We start from the raw sequence: 21,078 nt of genomic DNA on the forward strand, positions 1-21,078 counted from the left end.
CTGTTTAAGGTTGGAATATTCAGTCTGCAGACTTGACTGTTTTAATTCAGGGTCATCAGTGCAATTAGCCTCTAACTATTTGCATATAAATCATTATTCATACTGTGACAGCCAGGCTATAACCTCAGTTAATTGCCTTTGGCAGTCTGTTTATGGTCAACATACATTATAGACACATTCAGACAGGTCAGTGTTAATGGGTATTGCTCTTCCTCAGGCTCTTCCTCAGGCGTTCTTCCTGTTCTGTGTCATTTTGTTAAAGTGTAAACTAAAGAATATTTACAATTTTTGGAAGTAATGCCAACTGCTTTTATTGTTAAGACCAAGCTTGTTTGCATCAAGCTTGTTCTATGCTGGAATATGGAACATATAAACACAAAGCTTAATGAAAAATGTCCTGAAACTATTTTGAGACAGACAAGGGTGTAAGATTGAGTGGTCAAATGGAACTGTCCACTAATATTGTGCTTTAACAGTGCACATTGCTGGAAAAACTTTTAATGCAGCATGATCAGTAGAACATGAGTGAGACCTGTCAGCAGCATTGACATCATGTCAACTGTGTGGAATTATTTAAAGCTCCAAAAAAAGTTCTCCATGTGAAAAAGTTTAAATAAAAATAAGCAGCAGTCTTTATAATTGAGTCATGTTATGAGCCGTGTATTTCTTCCTTCATTCTTCCTGGGAGTACAATAATTGCTTCACAGTTTGAGCATGTTTTTAAGCCATCTCAAGCACATCAATACAAATATATTATTAGCAGCTTAGCTGTTTAAAGGACCGGTGTGTAGGACGTTGTGGTGATGAACATGCAGACTGCAAACACCTTGTGTCACTCTTCACTTCCAGGCATGTGAACCTATGGTTGCCGCTAAACTCATGCAACACACAGGAGGCTGTATCTAAAGCTAGTGTTTGGTTTGTCCATTCTGGGCTATTGTAGTAACATGGTGGTCCAACATGGTGACCTCCATGGAAGAGGACCTATGCCCTCTGTAGATATAAACACATGAAAACACAGTTATTCTTATTTTCAGGTGATTATACACTAATGAAAATATACATGAATATTATATTCCATTCCTACCATATTCTGCCATTAGATCCCCATAAATCTTACACACTGGACCTTTAATTAAATGAAGATAAACTAGTTGCCAAACAAACTTTGCAACCCTATGCAACAGACTGACCACTGAGCAGAACATAGAGGTTGGGAATAATATAGACGGAGGAAACAAAAACCCCTATTGACAATACATTAAACTGCAATAGTTAGTAGAGTAGTTCTGAGTACTCAGAGTTGTTTTTGTAGTTATACAAGTAAGTATAAATATATTTTTAAAACCAGTGCTTTTACATGTAAGTGAGTAATATTTTAGCAATGTAAGGATATTTGTATCTGAGTACAGATTTCCAGTACTCATCATATTTTTCTCCTCAGTGATTATCGCATGTTTATCGCATACTGTAATACAATATGTGCACGTAAGAGAGATCAAGCATCAGTTGTGAAGTGGGCTCACTCTGCGTAGCTCCGCCCACCGCTGCCCAAACCGGAAGTTTAGCTGTTGTTGTCACACTGGAAGAAAATGGCTGCTGCTCCGACTTTTTTTCAATGAAGACACTGATATTTCAATTTCATTTCGTTTTCTCGCGTTGGAGCTACAGTCGACCGCTATGCAATCTAGAAGGCAAGTCCATCCTGTTGGTCGAGATTGACGTCGCTCTGTCGGTTTGTGTCCCAGACGACGTAACACCGTTAGCGTAGCTGGTAACTTGCAACCTGTCCACCAGGAACGGGCTAGCATGCTAACGTTAGCCATGTTAGCAGTCTCAACGGTCAGGCATCAACGAGCTTGTTGCTATTCAGCCACTCTCATGACTGGGCTCACAGTCACCAGAGTTCACTAACCCGAGATACACAGTTTTGTCGACTCTGAGACATATTCTGCATTTATTTACTTTACTGGAGCATTTAAAATACGAGCAAATGATGAAACAACTTAGATGAAACTGTTTGCTCGTCAGTCTTCTTTGCTGTTTGTGTGTGCCATCTGATTGAGTGCCAGCCAGCATCGGTACTGTCTTAATAACCTGCCAGGCACACTGAGTCGCATATCTGTATTAATTTCTCTGTTATCCACGTTTGTTTATCCGTGCTGTGTCCACTACGTCTGCTGTGCAGGGTGTGAATGGTCACTCTAGGAAGGTGACAGTGGGGCAGAAAGGACAGCATCGTCTACCGTCACTCGCCTTGCAGCTGGCGGTGGACCACAATGGTAAGTTTCATCTCCTTCAGGTGATTTATTTCTGCATGTTCGGTGGACATCAACAGTGAATTTTGAAACATTCACTAGGACCTGCACATCTTCATGTATTTCCTACCAATCTGGGAGTTCCCATTGTGATTGATGTGTTATATTTACTCTTATTCCCCAAAGCAACAAGTTTTGGAATATGCATTGGATCGAGCCGAGGTAAAAGCTGTTCTTAGTAATTTTATGTTTATGTGTTTGTAGAAATAGACACGAATATTTTGTACTAGGATTGTCATGATACGAGGATTTTCAACTTCAGTAACGTACTAGTATAAAAATTATCCCTATTTTGGTATCACAGCAAAAAGAAAAGTCCTTGACACACAAAATAAGATCATTTCTTTCTTTAAAAAAATTAACTACCTGCACACAGTGCTGGTACAGAAAAGGTAACTGAACAAGACTGCAATTTCAGGCAGGTCAGTAAAGACTGAATTGCACAGAGGTCTTTTTATAGCTTTGGTACTTTTGATTAGGGCTGCAATTAATGATTATTATCATTATTAATTAACATGTCAGTCATTTTCTTAGTTGTTTGATCCAGAAAATGGTGAAAAATCTTGACTCATGTATTTTTTTTTTTTTTACAAACAGTAGTCACATCCCAGATAGATACACAGTTTATTGTTATAGAGTAGTAAAGAAACCAAAAATATTCACACTTGAGAAGCTGAAATCATAGAATTTGGACATGTTGTCAAAAACTGACAAACAGCAGATTATTAAATTTGGCGATTAAGTTAATGGTTGACAACTAATCGATTAATCATCACAGCTCTCATTTTGATACTATAATTAACAGATGTTGTATCATTTTAATTATGTGATATTTAAGAATAGGTCCATTTTGACAACCGTAGCTTGTATTCATATTTTTTTCCTGTGCACGCATTAAACACACTATACATGTTAGTGTGTGCCATATTGCATTAATATAGTGTATTATCTGTTGTTCAGTACATTGTTGAAAGTGCTCGACAACGACCAGCCAAAAGAAGAAATTCATCAGGCGGGAGGAAGAGTTTGTATCAGAAGCTCTATGAGCTGTACATGGAAGAATGTGAGAAAGAGCCAGAGTTAAAGGTTTGTATTATGTTACTTGTCTCTCAGTTATGACTAGGCAATTATGTCCATGCATTAAAGATCCAGTATGTGGATTTATTAGCAGAATATGGCAGAAATCTAATATTCATGACACAGGAGTATGTTTTCATTTGTGTCTTTTCGTAACTCGAGACATGTACACGAGACATATGGAGGCTGCCATGTTGCGCCACCATGTTTCAGTGGCTGAAACCAAACACTAGCTCTAGATATGGCCCTTTGTGCTTTGTGTGAGTTTCACATGAAAGGGAGAGTGAAGCAAGGTGTTTGCAGTTTTCAAGCTCACCACTAGATGACACTAAAGCCTACACACTGGTCTTCTAAAACCTTGTTTGTTCCAGTCTGTAGGGAAATAAATGGGAAAGAATTAGATTTTTGGGGCATTAAACTGTGTTGATGAAGATTTCTAAATATGCATACGGAGGTCATCTGTCAATTACATGAAATACTTTACAACACTCCTTGCCAGCATTTCTTTTAGTCTTTTTCAAAAACTTGAGTTCAGAACAGATTGTCATTGTTAGGTTTTGTTTTGAACTGCAATAGGCAACTTCATTGGTTTTAATGTAGCAGCCCAGACTTTGCCAAAATGTTAAACTGTAAATATTGTATATCAACAGAAAGATTATAAAGTCTATATCCACTGAAGTCTTATTTGTACATTAGCAAATATAGGACATATTTTTAATTTTATAAAACAAAACAGTGTCAGTCTTTATTAAGTTCTATTTTAGAATAGCATATCAAAATAGCTTTAACTTGAGGTAAATGTGGGTACTCGAAAGTAATAAAAACATACTTTTATCACATAGAATTTGTATGGTTGTAACCATGTGAGATTTATGTTGCTCATGTGATGGATTTTTCTCTAATGTGTTTTAATGTGTATTTTTTTGTTTGTTGTCCCTCTGAAGAATTTAAGGAGAAATGTGAATCTACTGGAGAAGCTGGTGTCTCAGGAGTCCGTATCATGTCTGGTGGTCAACTTGTACCCTGGGAATGAAGGCTACTCTTTAATGCTCAGGGGCAAAAATGGGTCTGGTAAGAGAAGACAATCAAATATCTAATACCTAAGTCCATCCAGTTGTGTTTTTCTAATCTGTAACATTCATGTTCGTGTTTGTTTCTAGATTCTGAAACCATCCGTCTGCCATATGAAGAAGGAGAACTGCTGGAGTACCTAGATGCTGAGGAGTTGCCTCCAATCCTGGTGGATCTATTGGAGAAATCGCAGGTATGTATGTGTATATATGCATATACAAATGTACATATGCATATGCGTTAATCATTTTGAAGATTTTTAAATGTTTTCCACTGTTGAAATTATTTGAATGCATGGTTTCTATTCTTTATACCTTAAAATAGTTTCTGATGGCTTCTTGTTTAAAAATCTTCCTTTTGAATCATGTTTTGGTTGATATCCATGCTGAATGTGTCCCAGGTGAACATCTTCCACTGTGGCTGTGTAATAGTAGAGGTGAGAGACTACAGGCAGTCTGGTAATACCAAGATGCCCACCTATCAGAGCAGACACATCCTTCTGCGGCCAACCATGCAGGTAAACAGAACAGGTGGAAAATCAAAAACAAATACTCTTATACTATTTGAGCAAATATGATTTTGACTGGGAATGACCGTCTTTTTGCCCTGCAGACTCTGATCTGTGATGTCCATGCCATGACCAGTGACCACCACAAGTGGACACAGGTAAAGTGTCCTCTTTACAATCTAAATTGAAAACAAAAGAATAAATCCTGATTTATCCTTTCTTTGTCCCATCAACATTAACACACATTCTCTTTCAACACAGCCCTGGTTTGGTATTTATTCATATACAGTATACCTAGATACTGTACTTTTTGCAGCAAATTCAAGTTATATTGAATGTTTTGAGTTAAGTGTTTGTTTTATTCAAATAAAATACATCTATATTGCTTTAGTTAATAAAACGCTACTAGTAGGCCTTCCTCCCTTGTGTGTCATCAGCACGTTGCACAGGTGTTTTCAGTAGCATGTGTGTTTCTCTGCTTTAGGATGACAAATTACAACTGGAGAGTCAGTTGATTTTGGCCACAGCTGAACCTCTGTGCCTGGACCCCTCCATTTCTGTCACCTGCGCAGCCAACCGCCTGCTCTACAACAAACAGAAAATGAACACTCGCTCCATGAAACGGTATTGAATCACACTCACAGAGTAAAAGTCAGCTCACTTTGAATCCAGTCATGTCAGGAAAAAAATGTTCACTTATGAATGTTTTTCTTTTCTTAAATGTAAGATGTACAATTGAAAGCTCTCTGATTGTGCAAAGAAAAAGTCAGTGAATGAAGCAAAGGCCTTGATCGTTTTGAAACATACTTTGCATTGTAGGTGTTTCAAGAGGCACTCTCGAGCTGCGCTGAACAGGCAGCAGGAGCTGTCCCACCTGCCCATGCCGCCACAGCTGCGACTCTATGATTACCTACAAAGGAGGAAGGAGAGGAAACCTGCTCCTGCCGTAGACCTGAAGATCTCAAAGATCGGAAATGTGAGTAGTCAACGTACCCGCAATCTGATAAGCATGTATACCAGGCCTATTCGGCGACTTTCCTAGAAAGGCCAAAATTGGAAAAATTTAAGTGCCAAGGGCCTGCACATTTACAACAAAATGCACCTTTTAATTTTTTTCTCCATTAGTTTTCACAATTGGAAAAGAAAGATTATGTACAAAAGTTAAGGAAAAAACAATGCACCTTTATAATCTTAAATTAGAAGTAGCTTGTTCTTTTAATAAAAGAATAATAGAATATAACAGTGTTGCATTTAACATTATGTTCATTCAGTTTGACTCCAACTTTTAAAAATGATAAGTATCTTTGTGCTTAAAAACAGACATAACCAGTGAATGGGCTAATTACTTATCTAATAAAATTCTGAAATTCTATTTGATAATGTTAACACTGATAAAATAGGAATGTTAGCAGTTTGTTTGTATAGAAACACAATGATATCTTTTTTTTCATATTTCTGAATAATCAAAGGGTCAGATTCCAGTGGAATAGATCTGATGTATACACTATACAAACGGGTGACAAATTAAAGGAAAAACCAGGGCAAAGTAGACCAACATCAGGGCCTGTATCCACGTGTTTTTCTTTTTTTTTCCTGGCAGAAAACTGTTTACAAGAAGCTGGGACATGGGTTTGATATTATGATTGACATTAGCTACAAAGCTAACTTAATACTATGCTAACAGACACTTGACTGCACAGCTAACAACAAGTCTGATGAGCATTTCAGTCTCTGTTAGGATGGTTTATGTCTGACATATAGACAGACATGGACAGAACAAGCTCCATTTTCTTGATTACCAGGGTGACCCGTCCCAATCTATGCTCTGTCATTTTTTCTGATTTGGGAACAAATCAGAAAAAAAAATCACTGTGTGTAGTATGGAAATTATGCAAACCATGCTAAGGTCTTAACAGTCAACAAATATCATCCCAACTGAACAGAGATTTTATAATGATATATAGGAGAGCATTCTCCATCATCATTAAAACACCAAATAAGGAAATATCTTTTTTTTAACAATGCTTGTCATTTCTCCACTAGAATACAGAGACTTTGATCTGTGACAAGGAGCAGTGAAGCTGTTTTGGAGACTTGTGGTGGATCATAATCTTTAGTTTTTTCTTTAATTTGCCATCCATCTGTATATGTACAGATAGGATGAAGTTCACTGAGGCTGTTTATTATTTGGTAGATCTTCTCCTACAAGATGAAAATTGTTTACCTGTTCACCCACCCACCTGTCTGTCTACCATGACACTAATCACTGTGAAATGAAACTCTTGAAAATATTACTTCCCACGATTGTGTTCAGCTGTGTTAAAATGAAGTCTAATTTCCCAATAGGATACACTAAAAATGGGTGAAAACAAACATTTCTGTTTACTACTGTTTAAAATCTCTTAACCTACTTCAGTATAGGTCAGTGCACCATGTCATAGTATTCTCTCACTTGTTTTTGCTCATTCCTCCTTTTTTTTATTTGTCTCTGCTGCTGTCATCCTGCCTTTGCGGCTGTCATCATGTGCAGTGCGTTGACATGTGGAAGCAGAGCAACTGCCAACTAACTGTACCGAAAGAAATTGATGTAAGTTGCTTGACGCTCCTCTATAACACTGTCCTTGAAAAACTTGAGCCAACACCACTTAAAACCCACTCATCTCATAGTCTGGCAGTTATAATGCAGGGCATAACGCACCAAATGGATTTGTTTGTGTGTTGCTCCAGGTGGAAAAGTACGCTGTGGTTGAGAAATCTCTGCAGCTGGAGGACTCTCAGCCCACTACTGTGATCTGGCCTGCTGAGGTAAGTGTGATGGGAACATTAACACACTCTGAGGGTACATACTCAGTTATTGCTGTTTGTTGTTAGTCATAAACAGGGGGTAGTTGTGTGTAATAGTAATGCTTCCTAGGAAACCAAATAACCTGTTGCCCCCCTACATTATGCAAAATTACCACAGAGCTTGTTGCTTTTGGAACTGGGAAAAGCATCTCCCAAGTGTGTGAATAATCTTAAACAGACTCCTTTTTCATAAACCACAAAACTCCATCAAATGTGGAACATTTCAGAATTTCACACATGCTTTTGCTATTCTGAAAAAAAGACCATACTGTCCTGCATGTAGACCGTGTCAGGGACATTTGTTCTGTCCATAAATGGTGCTGGACTATTTTTCTCATTTTTCCAGCATACTTCATCCCTTATGAAATTCAGTGAGACGAAAAGTAATATTTTCTGGGTGCTGCGCTGTAGAACAGGTGCTATGCACAGGTCAAGTCACCAATATTTTTTCCAATATCTTTAATGTACTCGATCACCACAGTCTGTCTAGACTTTTACCACCACAGCTCTCTAACATTTCTCTCACCACAGGAACCAAAAACGGTGAAGTCATTAGACAATGCACCAACATAAATACAGCCCCAGTTCCAAAAAAGTTGGGACGCTGTGTAAAATTTAAATTAAAACAGGATACAATGATTTGCAATTCCTTTGCTACCTGTATATTTTGTAAATATATACTCATTCTGAATTTGATACCTTCAACACGTTCCAAAAAGTTGGGACGGGCATGTTTACCGCTGTGTTACAGCAACTTTTCTTTTAGCAACACTCACTAATTGTTTGGGAACTGAGGACACTCATTTCTGAAGTCTTTAAAGTAAAATTCTTTCCCGTTCTTGCTTTTTATGTATGACTGTACAGTCCAGGAGTCTCTGTTGTTGTATTTTGCGCTTCATAATGCAGCACATTTTCAATGGGAGACAAGTCTGGACCAGTCTAGTACCCGAACTCTTTTACTGTGAACCAGGCTGTTGTAACGTGTAGTTTGTCCACTTTTTTTTACACAGGAAGTTGTAGATGACTACACATTTGAGTGTGAGGTGGGGGGCCAAGCCCAGAGGACTAAGGTGTCCATTTTCCAGTCGATGGGAGACCCGTTGGTGTATGGGAAGATCTACTGTGCTAAAGAACCAAAAGCTGAGGAGGACAGCACAGACCTAAAGCTCATACATCCCCCGTAAGTGCTGGACAGGTTGTGAGACATGCTGTTTATCCCTGAATTAATCTGAAATTCCACTTGGACGTCACTTTTCTTTGTCTCTCTTGTCTCATTCACAGCTTCCTCATAGGCTCAAAGATTGATGCTGACCGGTGAGTGGCCATGTTTGCTTTTGTGCAAAATATTTGTAAATTACACAGTTAATATGGATGTACTGTTGGATAGTATGGTATAAATTTTGTGTTATGTCTGACAGGTTTCTTACTCAGTACAAAGGAGTGTATGAGAGAGATGTGAAGTGTCAGGTGAAGATGTCCCATAACTCAGGCAGCGTGGGACAGGGGCCTCCCTCCCCCAGCAAAGATGAGGTACGTACTGCCTCGCTTTGGTGTGGAAAAAGTTGAATTGACAACTTTGTTGCGACTGATTCAGCTGACATGGCTTCATTTTACGTGATCTGATATCTAATCTTTTTATAACAACAACTCTGGTCCCAGGTCCGTCCTTTTTTATGCATATTTAACAGAGAAAGGCCGTTAATCCTCCCTCATTATAACAATTATGTAGTCATATTTTCAAATTTAGCAATGACTTAATGTAGCACTGACTTCATGTCTGGCCAACCCCCATTAAAAAAAATTATTGCAGCTGACATATTGTGAGCTTACCACCAGACCTAACAGTTTTTCTGGGGGAAATCTTTTAATACTCCATTTGGTTTAGACAAGGAGTGGTGCCTGCGTAGTGCATGCAGGAGGCGGGACATGATGCAAAAGGTTTGGTTACAGCACATAGAAGATGGTGGATGAGGCTACCGATTAATTCGCAATGTTGGTTGTTTTTGCTTTGATATCAATCAATCAATTTGCTCATATCAGATCATTACATGATATCAATTTGCTTTGACCTCATCTACTCTCCAGTTAGACACAGTCACATTTTCATTGGCATCTTTATATAAAGGACGCCACTTCTTTACCAGTGCTAGTCGCATGATAGAAACAACATCAACACACCCGTTCGCTATGAATTATTTGGACAATGACCTGCTCTATTCACATATGAGCTCAGTCAGATTACACAGACTTTATACTATGGACCTGGCAGGGAGAAATCTGTTTAGTGCCTGATTCAGACATTTGCATTCTCACATACAGCTTCTCTGGATAATGTCTAGATTGACTATGTTGTTGTGATTTGCAGTCCACTATGGTGAAAAAGTTACTTTCATGTTACTGTTGTGGTGCGCTGTGGCTAACAAACTGGTTGATATGTCATCTGCAGGGTGATGGTATTTCTCCACTGGTCCAGACGTCTGTTTTGGGAAAAGGGGTGAAGCACCGACCCCCTCCCATCAAAATGCATTCAGGATCAGGCAGCAGCTCCTCAGGTACACCTCACAAAGATAAAACACAAACATGCGTTCCCTCATTAGGGCTAAACAATTACTCAAAATTTTATTGAAATCACAAAATGGCCCACTGCAATTTTCATAGTTCAGGAGGTACAATATTTGTTGAAGGTGAAATGAATAATAAAATTTGTTGAAGGTGTCAAAATCATCCTTGTATGGTACAGATCCCCATACAGTCACACCATAACCCTTTTAATATCTTTCATTCCCTCTAATATCAGTCAAAACATTTCTCTTTGATTTTTTTTTCAAAAATGTTCAGCCCTACCCTTCCTTAGAGCAGTGTGGTAGAAAACAGACACAGAAAGAAGGGAAAACAGAGGTAAATAGCCAAAAAAAATCCCCTTTTATTGCTATCTATAGTACTTACTTTTCATCCCAACAAATACTTCATAACCGAAAGAACCATATTCACATTCTTTCTTGTGCCTTTAGTTGAAAGGAACTCTGGAAATTGTAGGAAATCACAAACCAAAGTAGATAAGGCAGGTTGGGGGGACAAAAGAGTTTGACCAAACCTTAAATGGCAACAAAAGAATTCCTGTACTGCATCAAACATTGTAATTTAATTAACTCTAGCAGCTGAAAAGTGTTAGAGGTGGATTTTTCCTTTCATGGCTAGTATTAAAGGTGTTGGGTCATATTGAGGTCAGGTACAGGAGAAAGACTGACCATTCAACATTTCTGGTCAAGTTAAGGGTCAAACCCAGGCACAAACCACGTATTATCTAACCTTTGTTGTGTCAGTTTGTTGTGAAGCACAAAATATCCATATACCAACTCAGATGAGATTATTAAGTTCTTAAGTATCACGTTAGAAAGTGATAAACCACGTGGCAGACTCTGTGTAAAGTAGCCTCCTGACCAGGGTGAAAAAAGATCTAATTAATATTCCATGTCTGTGATTATTAAAAGGATGTATTAAATATCTCGATTTCTCTTGTTTTTGCCGTTAGGTAATCCATATAGTTCACAAACAACCAGTGGTCTACTCAAGTGTCCTACACCCCCCCCAGCCAAAAGCCAGTCTCTGAACAGGAAGCACTCCATGGAGCTGAGCCAGGTGGGCCTGCTGTCGCCTGCCTCGCTCTCCCCGATGGGCTCCACACAGAGTGAGTACAGCTGAGACTGACTAACTGTAGGGCCGCTGGCTTTCATCAGTTACAGTTGTGAGAGCGAGTTGTACTGGAACGTCTTGTATCAGCGTCAAGTTTTCCAGGTCTGGATTTTTGTTTTTCTTTTTTCTTTTTTTTTTTCTATACAAATTCAGAAAAATTAACTTGACATGGTTACAGATCTTAAGAAAAGGGAAGAGCACTAAAAAGCATGAAACCACACGGATGTACTGTATGTATCCAACATGTGTCAGACACATGGAACATTGCATCAATGCAAGCACATTTCCCTGGTGGTATTCCTCTGTAGTATTATGTATTCTGACTAAAACCAGCTGCTATGAAAAGGGGCCTAACAAGAGCATTGTGATTCAAATTTACTGTTAAAATGTTGCTCAAGATGATGAGCTTCCATTTATACAAGAAGAAAAAAAATCATCTAATCAAGTACTGAATTGTCATAATGAGTGTATAATTAATGATAAGCTCTTCTGCACAGAATATTATGAGTATTACCTGCTGAAAAGTTTCCCTCTCTGTCTCCTTAATTGTTTTCAGTGGGATCTTCAGTGCTTGATTTGATTATTTGGCCATTCTGCAGGGGATCAGATAGGCCTAACTAGCTTTAAATGTGGATAAATTGTGTTGACACACTTGAGCCTCAGAGAATTCCCCTCCTTGGTGTAAAAGCACTTACTGCCACTTGATGCTTTTTTGTAAGTTTTTTTAATACGTGCATATAGGCTATGTATTTTTTTTTCATATCGGTTTATTTAAAGGACACTGCGCATTAATTGACACTGCTGTAAATTTATAATGATTTAACCAGAGTAGTCCCTGGAACCCTGTTACAAAGTAGAATATAAGATTAAAATTACAAAGCCATTCATCATATAAGCCTGCAGAACATTCAGAAAAAGAAGAGAGGATATTAATGTTAATAGAAACCTCATGCAGGACTCCCTTATACTATATTATCAACATGCAACACAGGGACTCATAAAACAACACATGCAGAGCAAATAAATCAGGGATAATAATCTTAATAGAAACATGGACTAATGACATCATTATGCTGCATTGTTAGATAAAACATTTAACGCAGAAGCACAGATATAAAAGCATGCATGGTATGTAAAATACATAAATCAGTCACACATGTGACACAGTACTGCTACAGCAATAGAAGACATTCATGTCAGTACATGAGCGCAGACTAGTGGTAGATAAATAGTGATGGTGACGGCAGATAGTGAGGGAAGTTCAGCACAGACAGACAAATTTACAGTCTTATCCAAGAGTCATATTTTTCAGCATTTATGCTTTTATGGGTAATGTACCAGAATGCTGCCCACAGTGGCGTGTAATTCATACTACTTGTGTCTTTGTCACACCTTGATGAAGACACGCTGGTGTGTTTTATTGCAAGTGCTTAAGGAATAAATGTATGGTATTATTTAACAAGAAGTGTCTAGGTTTTTATCCATGATCATCTGCACCACTGTTAAGCAAGACTTTTGTTTTTTTTTCTTACTTGATTTGTCTTTTTTGATCTGCTTTAGGATCGGGGACCCCGAAGCCATCCACCCCAACACCCACCAACACGCCATGCTCAACCCCACACCCCGCCGACTCCCTCTCAGCTCCTCTCTCGGTGACGCCTACCCCCTCTGACTCTCCCATGGTTCAGAGCCAGTCGCAGCCCGCTCTCCTCACGTCCTTTGCCCAGCAGCAGCTGGCCTTAAGCCAGCCCCTGCCTGTCATGACCATTCCCCTGCCCACCATGGGTACGTCCATCACCACGGGAACCACCTCATCGCAGGTCATGGCCAACCCAACAGGGCTCAATTTCATCAACGTGGTCAGCTCTGTCTGGTAAGAGAATAAATTGACTCTGATATCACACTGTCACTTGTTGGTCACTGTCAGTTCTCATGACAGTCTTGTTCTGTTTGTGTAGCAGCCCCCAGACGTTGATGAGTGGCTCCAACCCCATGCTGGGTCCAGGCCTCAACCTGAGTGGAATCCTGCCACCTGGAGGGTTGATGCCCACCATGCAGTCAGCAGCACAGACTGGTAAGAGATTTCAGCGCCACCTGTCCTTACATTTTACTCCAGTTGGTTACGAGCCCTGTGGAGCAGGGTGGAGACTCCCTTTTGAATGAACCCAGATTGGGCCATATGAATCGTTCATACACACAGATTCAATATAAATTGTGCGTGTGAGCAATTTAAGCATTTTTGTGGTAGTTACTTTTGTACTTCGTAATTGCTCTTGGGTAAGATCAAATTTTAAGAGTGTCCTGGCCTGGACCACACAAAAGACAATCTGCACAAAAGGTGACTTGTGTTTTGTGCCATGAAACCTTATGAAGAAAAGGTAGTTTACATTATGAGAAAAACAGAAGAAAATGTTGTACAGCTTGTAATAATAAATGAAAACATGAGTTTACAGGAGATTTACAATGTTCAGTGAAATTTTAATAAAAAGGAAATGCTAAATTTTTTTTCAAATCAAAGATAAATTCATACATGTCTATGATCGGGTGTGTTGAATGTAACTGTGATTTATGTTGCAGGGAGTCCTTTTGGCCTGAACAGCAGTGCTGGGTTGAGACCACTGAACCTACTGCAGGTATGACTCTGTGTCTGTTAGTCTGTAACACTGTTAGTAGCATGCACATAGTGACTCGTTCCCATCCTGCACCTCTGTTACCATACCTGGAATAGTGATGAGCTGTGTGTGAATCAGCTGCACAGCTTGATTCCTTTTCCTGCACTTCACTGCATATTCCATGTAGTGAACTCCCTTTATCAATATATTCTATATTCTGATAGTGGTAGTAATGGTGTAGCTGCCCTGTGGTATTTGATTGCTTTGTTAATTCTCCCGTTTCCCTTTGCTCTTGTCCCTGTGTGCATCATGCCTCTCCCTCTGCCTGTCCTCTCTCCATCTCCGACCCTTCCTTCATCCTCATCTCCCCATGTCCGTTACTCCCCCACGTTTTTGTTTGTTGGTGTGCTTTTGTTGTACATCTCTAGATCCCCACTGGTCCTCTCATCTTTAACCCTCTGCAGCAGCAGCAGCTGTCTCAGTTCTCCCCACAGCAGAGTCAGTCGGCCACCTCCAGCCCTCAACAGCAGGGGGAGACGGTGAGACACACATAGCAACACACAGTTAAAAGATCCATATTATTATTTGATGATTCTTTCATTCAGTCAGCATTCAGACCAACAACAATGGGATATTGCAAACTAGTATTAAATTTTGAACTGTAATATTTTAGATGAATAATATTTATGTTAGAAAGATTTATAGTGTTCATGTTTGTGTGTGTTCACAAGAGCAAGTTTGAACAAACCTGTGAGGAATAGTGGGAGAAAAGCCCAGAATCCAGCAGTGCTGAGGTGATACTGACGTGTTCAAGAAAATGCTGTAATCACTGCCAGAACACCTCATAAGCACCTATTGACTGAACCCTCTGATGAAAACTATCATCTCTTAAAACCACTTTTAAAAAACTTGTTGTTTCAATAATGGTATTGGTAGTGGAAGTCTAAAGTCTGAAGCTTCCCTGTGCATAGTAGTACTCCTCTCCTGGGGTCAGCTGGTGCAGGATAAAACACAGTAAACCAAAAAAATCATAGTTCCAGTGCACACCAGGACACAGGATTGGCACACTTACTTGGGGAGAATTCTCTGCTAATCAGCACCCGATTAGTTAAAGGCGCACCTGATGGAAATCAGGCACAGAACAAGTCTGGCACATGCATTAGCTCCTTTTTTGTTTTTAATGTAATCTGTTTATAAAACACTGTCAAGCCTACTATCCTGGTCTGCACTGTAACTTGGTGACTTGGTTTTGCAGTTACAGTTTTACTGCTGGTTTTGAAGTAATCTTTTATCTTCTTTTTGTCTTACTTGTTTTCTTTTGAACAACTTTGAGTCCAAAAAGGTAGTGATGTGCCCACATGATAGATGATAAAGAATTTTATAATGACGAATAGGGCCAAGTAATAATATGTCAGAATTGTTGGTTGACTTTTTAACTCCTAACCCTTAAAGAATTGTTAAATAAAAAGATTAACAGCAAGAGTACATTTATGATGTATATATAATGCATTATAGACATGGTTGTAATAAAACATATTACTGAATGTTTTTATAACTTTTATAAGTGCCTTAAATTTGCTTTTTTGTTGAGTTTGTAACTTTCTGGAGCAGAGAAGTGCTGAGTGTTGACGGCAGGTGTGGGTGGTAATTGTGTGCAGTGACCTCACTGTCTTGTGTAACCTTTGACTGTCTCTGCAGGGTGACCAGGGGTCAGATCAAAGTTTAGGAAACCAGCAAACAGCGGTCATCAACCTGGGAGTCGGAGGCTTCATGTCTCCACAGGCAGCAGGTATGACCCACATCCATACAGACACACAAATACACATTAAATCCACACAAGTTTCTCTAAAACATTTCTCTCTGTTCAGTCCATTAACCTGTTTCAAAACAGATTGACACCATGCCACTAACTAGTACTAATAAGATAAGATTTACTAATGTATTCATTATTGTAATTACTGTTCATAGTCTGTAACTGAACATGATCATTTTACTGTAGTTGTAGCCATTGTTCCTCTCAATGGAGCATGTAACAACTGACAGGAGAGACTCAACTTCCCCTTCTTCTCTGCTACATTCTCTTTTTTTATTTTTCCTCTGTTGTTTTCTTTGCCCCCACCCTTATTTCTTTCCCTGCTGCGCTGTCTCCCTGTCCTCCTTCTCAACCTGCCCTGCTCACTCACTCCTTTCCACTCCATTCATGCTGTTTGCCACTTGATCCAATTTAAAAATGTCCATGCACACGGTCATTTACCTGTGCTCTCGGCCTCCCTGCAAATTCCCTCTTTTTCTCTTCTCTGCCTTTCGTTTCATCTCTTTCCTTGTATGTGGTTATGCATCACTGAAACCACGTCTCCCTCCACCCTCACCAAACCACCCCCTTCAAACTCGTCAATATCCCTCTCTTGTATGTGCTTTTTCTCTCTTCATACTTTACTCCTTCCCTTCTTTCTGCTTCTGTCCCTCTTGCCGTCACATCCTTCCCTCTGGGGCTCCCTCTCTCCCTCCTCCTACCCCCCTTAGTGCTGTCCCAGTTGGGCTGTGGGCTGGACGGGTCTGGGCCCCCGCTGCCTTCTCCAAGGCTTCAGCAGCAGCACCAGCCACAGATCCAAGTAATACAGCAACTTTAACATCTATATACACATATATACATGTTTGTAGGACACTGAGACTAGTCTCATCAGCCAACTCTCCATGCCTTTATTTAGCAGGCAGGTGTGTGTTGTGCTCCACTATAAACTGTAAGGGAATTTGGTCAAATAAGACAAGAATTTCTTAAATTTTTAAATTTTCTTCACACATAGGTTTAATATTTTCATCAGACCTGGGTCGAATAATTAAAGGATTAACTATTAAAGGATAAGTTAAATACATTTCAACCTGGACTCTATTTTCCCATGTTTTTGTATCTAAGTGACAACATGGACAACAATTTTTGTCGTGTAGTATTGAGTGAGTTTGCTGAAGCTGGTAAAAGTAAACCCAAGCTGTACCATAATCCCTACGGGCAACGGTGCACCGTCAAAATAAAAGTCCAGTAAAAATGCTTGTTTTTCCACTTTCATATTCAAATTGTTATTATAATTGTCTGGAAAGTAATGTTATGGAGATAGATGCTTTTTTTAAGGAGTAATTTTGTTTAACCAGAAACAGACGCTGTATCACTCTGTTCAATGCCAATGACTCTATTGACAAAAACAGTATTTTTACGTCTGTGGTCTACCGTGGCCTCAATTAGTTTTTATCTTTTTATCTTTTAAGTTTAAAACACCAAAGGTAACTCAATAACACAAACAGGCAAAAACACCAAAGTGACATTATACAAAGGGTTTTAAAAAGTTTTTAAATCTAAAATTCAATAATGTCTGAATTTTGGGCCTTAAAATGTCTTAATAAAGTAAGCTTTACTTTTACAAAGTTCCATTTTTCAATGTCACTTTTAAATGTGTTCTTGGGAATTATTTATATTGGTCACACTGTAAAAAACACTAAAAAAAACCCCAACATGGATCCAATTAACAAACTGTGTGACCCAGCCAGTATTTTTCAGAGCACGCCAAGGTAGTATTCTTCTAAAACAAATAAGTAAAAATTGTTTCTGTCAATGTTATTTTTAATAAATATTGGTAACTGCATGTTCAGCAACATCTGGCTCAAGAGCAGAACAATTTGTACTGGGTTGAAGCCTGTTGATAAACAAAGAACAAACAAAAGTAAACACCTCCCATCATCCAATATTGGTTCTGTATTCATACTGGGAGCATCACCAAAGTCCAGCCTCAGCGCAGCACCACTCTGCACTGAACTGAACAGACAGTAACCTAAACATCAGTCATATAAAATCATGCCATCATGTCAAAGTAGGTCTTCAGACTTTTAAAGACATTTCAAAACCATTATAAATGTAATTGAACAAACAAAAACAACAAAGCTACACAAGAACACAAACTGATGGAGGCAGCAGTAGACTAGAGAGGTTAAAGTGCTGTTTTTGTCAATGTAGTCTGCTCACTTTGTACAGAGCGATATAGTGGCTGTTTCTGGTTTTAAAAAAGGATCTTACTCTTTAAAAAAAAAGTCTCTCTGTAGCATTCCTGTCCAAAATGTTGTCAGATGCTTGTAATAACAATCTGAACCTGTCGGTGGCAAAACAGGGAATTGTAGTGGATGTGTATTGGCAGAGCACAATTGCCAGGAGGGATTACGTTGCAGCTCACTTTCTTGCCTGTAATGGATTAAAAGGAACATTTTACAAACAATCGTGTACTGTTTCAGTATTGTTTTACAGAATAAAAATAATTTTATGGCCCATACGATGTTGAAATTTAAGGGGTTTAAAGATTGGAAGACATTTGATATAACCAAACAAGTAAGACTCATTAAAATATTTTTTTGATTAAGTTTAGCAATTTATATACATTAAAAAACATATAATTAGAATTTGAAGTTGAAACCGTATCACCCCCAGGTCTGATTTTCATCAAAAGCCTTGTGCAGTTCTTTTTTTTTTCTCTCTCTGTTGTAGATCCACACCATTCACTCCATCTTGTGTTGTATGTTTGGTTAATATGTTGTTTGACAAAGATCACAGCAGTCCCAGTACTCCAAGCAACCCACACACCACCACACCAGCTTGTGGCACTTCCTATGGCAGCAACTAACAGCGTGTCAAAGTGGGAGGCATGTTCTTGCAAAGCACTCAGTGACAGGGTCTGAATTATTGCCATGGGGTACTTACTGTTGAGATATTGCTGACTGCAGATTAGAGGTGACAGGCTGTTCCAATGTAAGCATGAATCGTAAGGTGTTACAAGACTTTTTTTTGTTTGTTTTTTTTATTTATTTATGTTTTTTTTTTGTTTTTGCCCAGTTGAAGTTGCTGACTTACTCTGAGCAGAAAGCACGGTTGCTAAGCTGCATGTCTGTTGTTGCCAGGATCACAGCCAATAATTTGTGTCTCCAGAACGCCACTGGTGCTGCTTGACTGTATCCTGCCTCACTCTACCCAACACACCCCAACCTGCCCCCAAACTGTATCTCTTCCCTCTTTACCCTTCCCCTCTGCAACCCATTAACCACTCTTCTGTGTTTCTCTGCACACTCCTCTTGTATGTCGAACCAGGCTTTAGTCCAGCTTCACTAACCCACGCCACGTATAGACGTTCTATGACTCAAAGCATTCTGCTTAACAAAGATATAATTGGCCCTTCCTACGTCCCGCCCCTTTTTGCTTTGTGCTCCAATAACAGTTGACCAAGCTTTGTACCTAACTTTGTACGTCTCCTGTTTCCTGTGCTTAGATACGCTATGTGCTCGGCTTGTCCATGTTGAATAGAAAACTATTGCTGGAGGGACCTGTAAAACGTATATATACAGAATATAAAGTTTATTTTTCATTAGGTTTTTCTTTTTACATTTCTCAGCTGATTTCAATGAGTCATGTCATTCATATTTTATGAGCTACGTGGAGTAAGACAAAAAGAAATTTCTAACATACTCCATGTAGATCATGAAGCCTTAAATTTAACAAACAACGGGTTGAGAAATAAACATTTTAGTGCTTTTTATCCAAAGAAACTGCAGCTCCGCTGTTTACATGCATTTCTTCACACGCCAATCTTGACCTGTCTAACATGGCAGAGACATTAACTATCGCAGCAACAAGCTGAAGCGGTAAATACGCCATCTGTGTATGTATGTAGCATTTTGTTATATATGTCTTTTTAACAGGTCCTCAAAACATCAGGAGTCGTTAGAATTTCTTTTTCTTTTTGACATTGATGAGCCTAGCATGTAGTGTGTCTAAGTACAGGAAACAAGAAAGGAAACTTATCTAACTTCTCCAGGGTACCAAGCTTGCCCAACTGTTAATGGAGCACAGAGAAAAAAGGGGCGGGGCTTGTGAGGAGTGAATTTGATTCCAGTATCAGTGAGAGTCTGCACTGGTGCCAGTGAATGTTTTTAACCACGCTGCAGATGCTGACACATAACTTAGATCCACTGATGGAAAACATGCATTATGTTGCTTTTAACTCACTGAAATCTCCTCTGACACGTTTTGTTTCTCGTCTTTCTTCCGCACCGGACAGTTGCAATTCTTGCAGCACCAAATGCAGCAGCAGCAAATGGCTATGGGAGCAGCAGCTCCTCAGGGGGGAGCGCCACGGCAACATACCGCCAGCCAACCAAGAAGTAAGAGGAAGAGGAGCCTGCCACAGCCCCTCCCCAAGTCATGACAGACTAAAATCACACTAAGAACCCTTCCCCAGCTACACGAGGGCGTGAATGATCCATACTGTGCTCTTTGTCTGCCTCACTGTGGAGACTGCAGACAAAAAAAGTCTTTTTTTTGTCCTTTCTGTGTGTCTTTTTTCTAGCTGACAAATTTGTATGTAATGGTTGTCAGAGGTTTTGGAGAACCAAAACTGTGTCCGCCATAGAGGAGGGGGTTTTTAGAACAGGGAGCCCTACACTTAAAGAACCTTAGTGATATTTTTTGAGATGAAACAAGAAAAAGATGGTTCTCGTAGGCAGTGGGCTTTCACAATAATGCGCCACCCCTTCAGGAAGACTTTCTTGGACCGAGAGGATCATGGATGCACATTCTCAGAGGATTCCTCCTGAGCCTGCCTCTGCTCGGTTGACCCTGGTAGAAACTGCCCTTTAAGCACGGATCCCAGCTGAGCTTATTGACACCAAATCCTCCACATAACCATTACATGTGAACATGCAAATCTGATCTTGGAGTAGTGCCTGGGGGCAGCTCTCTACCTCTCAGTCTGTACGGAAGTCTTTCTTCTGTTCGCCATCTCGGCACAGGGCTCGACCGGGGGACTCAAGATCAACATGCAAGATGGTGTACCTGCTTTTGTACAGCACATTTTGAAAAGGCATTTTCCTTTTAATGACTTCAGGAGCCCTGAGTGTGTTCTTACGAGACATCAACTGAGTGTGT

At 39.5% G+C, this 21,078-nt stretch overlaps 1 protein-coding gene across 4 annotated transcripts; it reads left to right on the plus strand.

The window, feature by feature from the left end:
- Nucleotides 1-1,563: 1,563 nt before the first annotated feature.
- supt20h (SPT20 homolog, SAGA complex component) lies at nt 1,564-20,932 on the plus strand. 4 transcript variants are annotated; one of them, XM_084729679.1, is made up of 24 exons: nt 1,564-1,694; nt 2,189-2,282; nt 2,445-2,480; nt 3,279-3,404; nt 4,340-4,466; nt 4,556-4,659; nt 4,867-4,983; nt 5,079-5,132; nt 5,459-5,598; nt 5,794-5,950; nt 7,505-7,561; nt 7,702-7,779; nt 8,829-8,998; nt 9,100-9,132; nt 9,237-9,348; nt 10,265-10,370; nt 11,351-11,506; nt 13,072-13,384; nt 13,470-13,585; nt 14,089-14,144; nt 14,552-14,662; nt 15,822-15,912; nt 16,647-16,735; nt 20,213-20,932. In XM_084729679.1, exons 2-24 carry the CDS (start codon nt 2,280-2,282, stop codon nt 20,357-20,359), a joined length of 2,499 nt encoding a protein of 832 aa, XP_084585805.1. In that variant the 5' UTR covers nt 1,564-1,694; nt 2,189-2,279; the 3' UTR covers nt 20,360-20,932. The 4 variants fall into 4 exon arrangements, with proteins under 4 accessions (XP_084585805.1, XP_084585806.1, XP_084585808.1 ...); XM_084729680.1 differs by having other exon boundaries at nt 13,473-13,585; XM_084729682.1 differs by lacking the exon at nt 16,647-16,735.
- Nucleotides 20,933-21,078: the final 146 nt, after the last annotated feature.

The sequence above is a fragment of the Lutjanus erythropterus genome, chromosome 11 (assembly GCF_056507025.1).
Source record: "Lutjanus erythropterus isolate fLutEry1 chromosome 11, fLutEry1.hap2, whole genome shotgun sequence".
Taxonomy (NCBI): domain Eukaryota; kingdom Metazoa; phylum Chordata; class Actinopteri; order Lutjaniformes; family Lutjanidae; genus Lutjanus; species Lutjanus erythropterus.

Excerpts from the sequence above, each read along its gene's own strand:
- supt20h (XM_084729679.1), top strand. Across the intron at positions 4,660-4,866 it reads ATCTATTGGAGAAATCGCAG|GTGAACATCTTCCACTGTGG; the intron begins GTATGTATGTGT and ends AATGTGTCCCAG. Across the intron at positions 9,349-10,264 it reads CCTCCCCCAGCAAAGATGAG|GGTGATGGTATTTCTCCACT; the intron begins GTACGTACTGCC and ends TGTCATCTGCAG.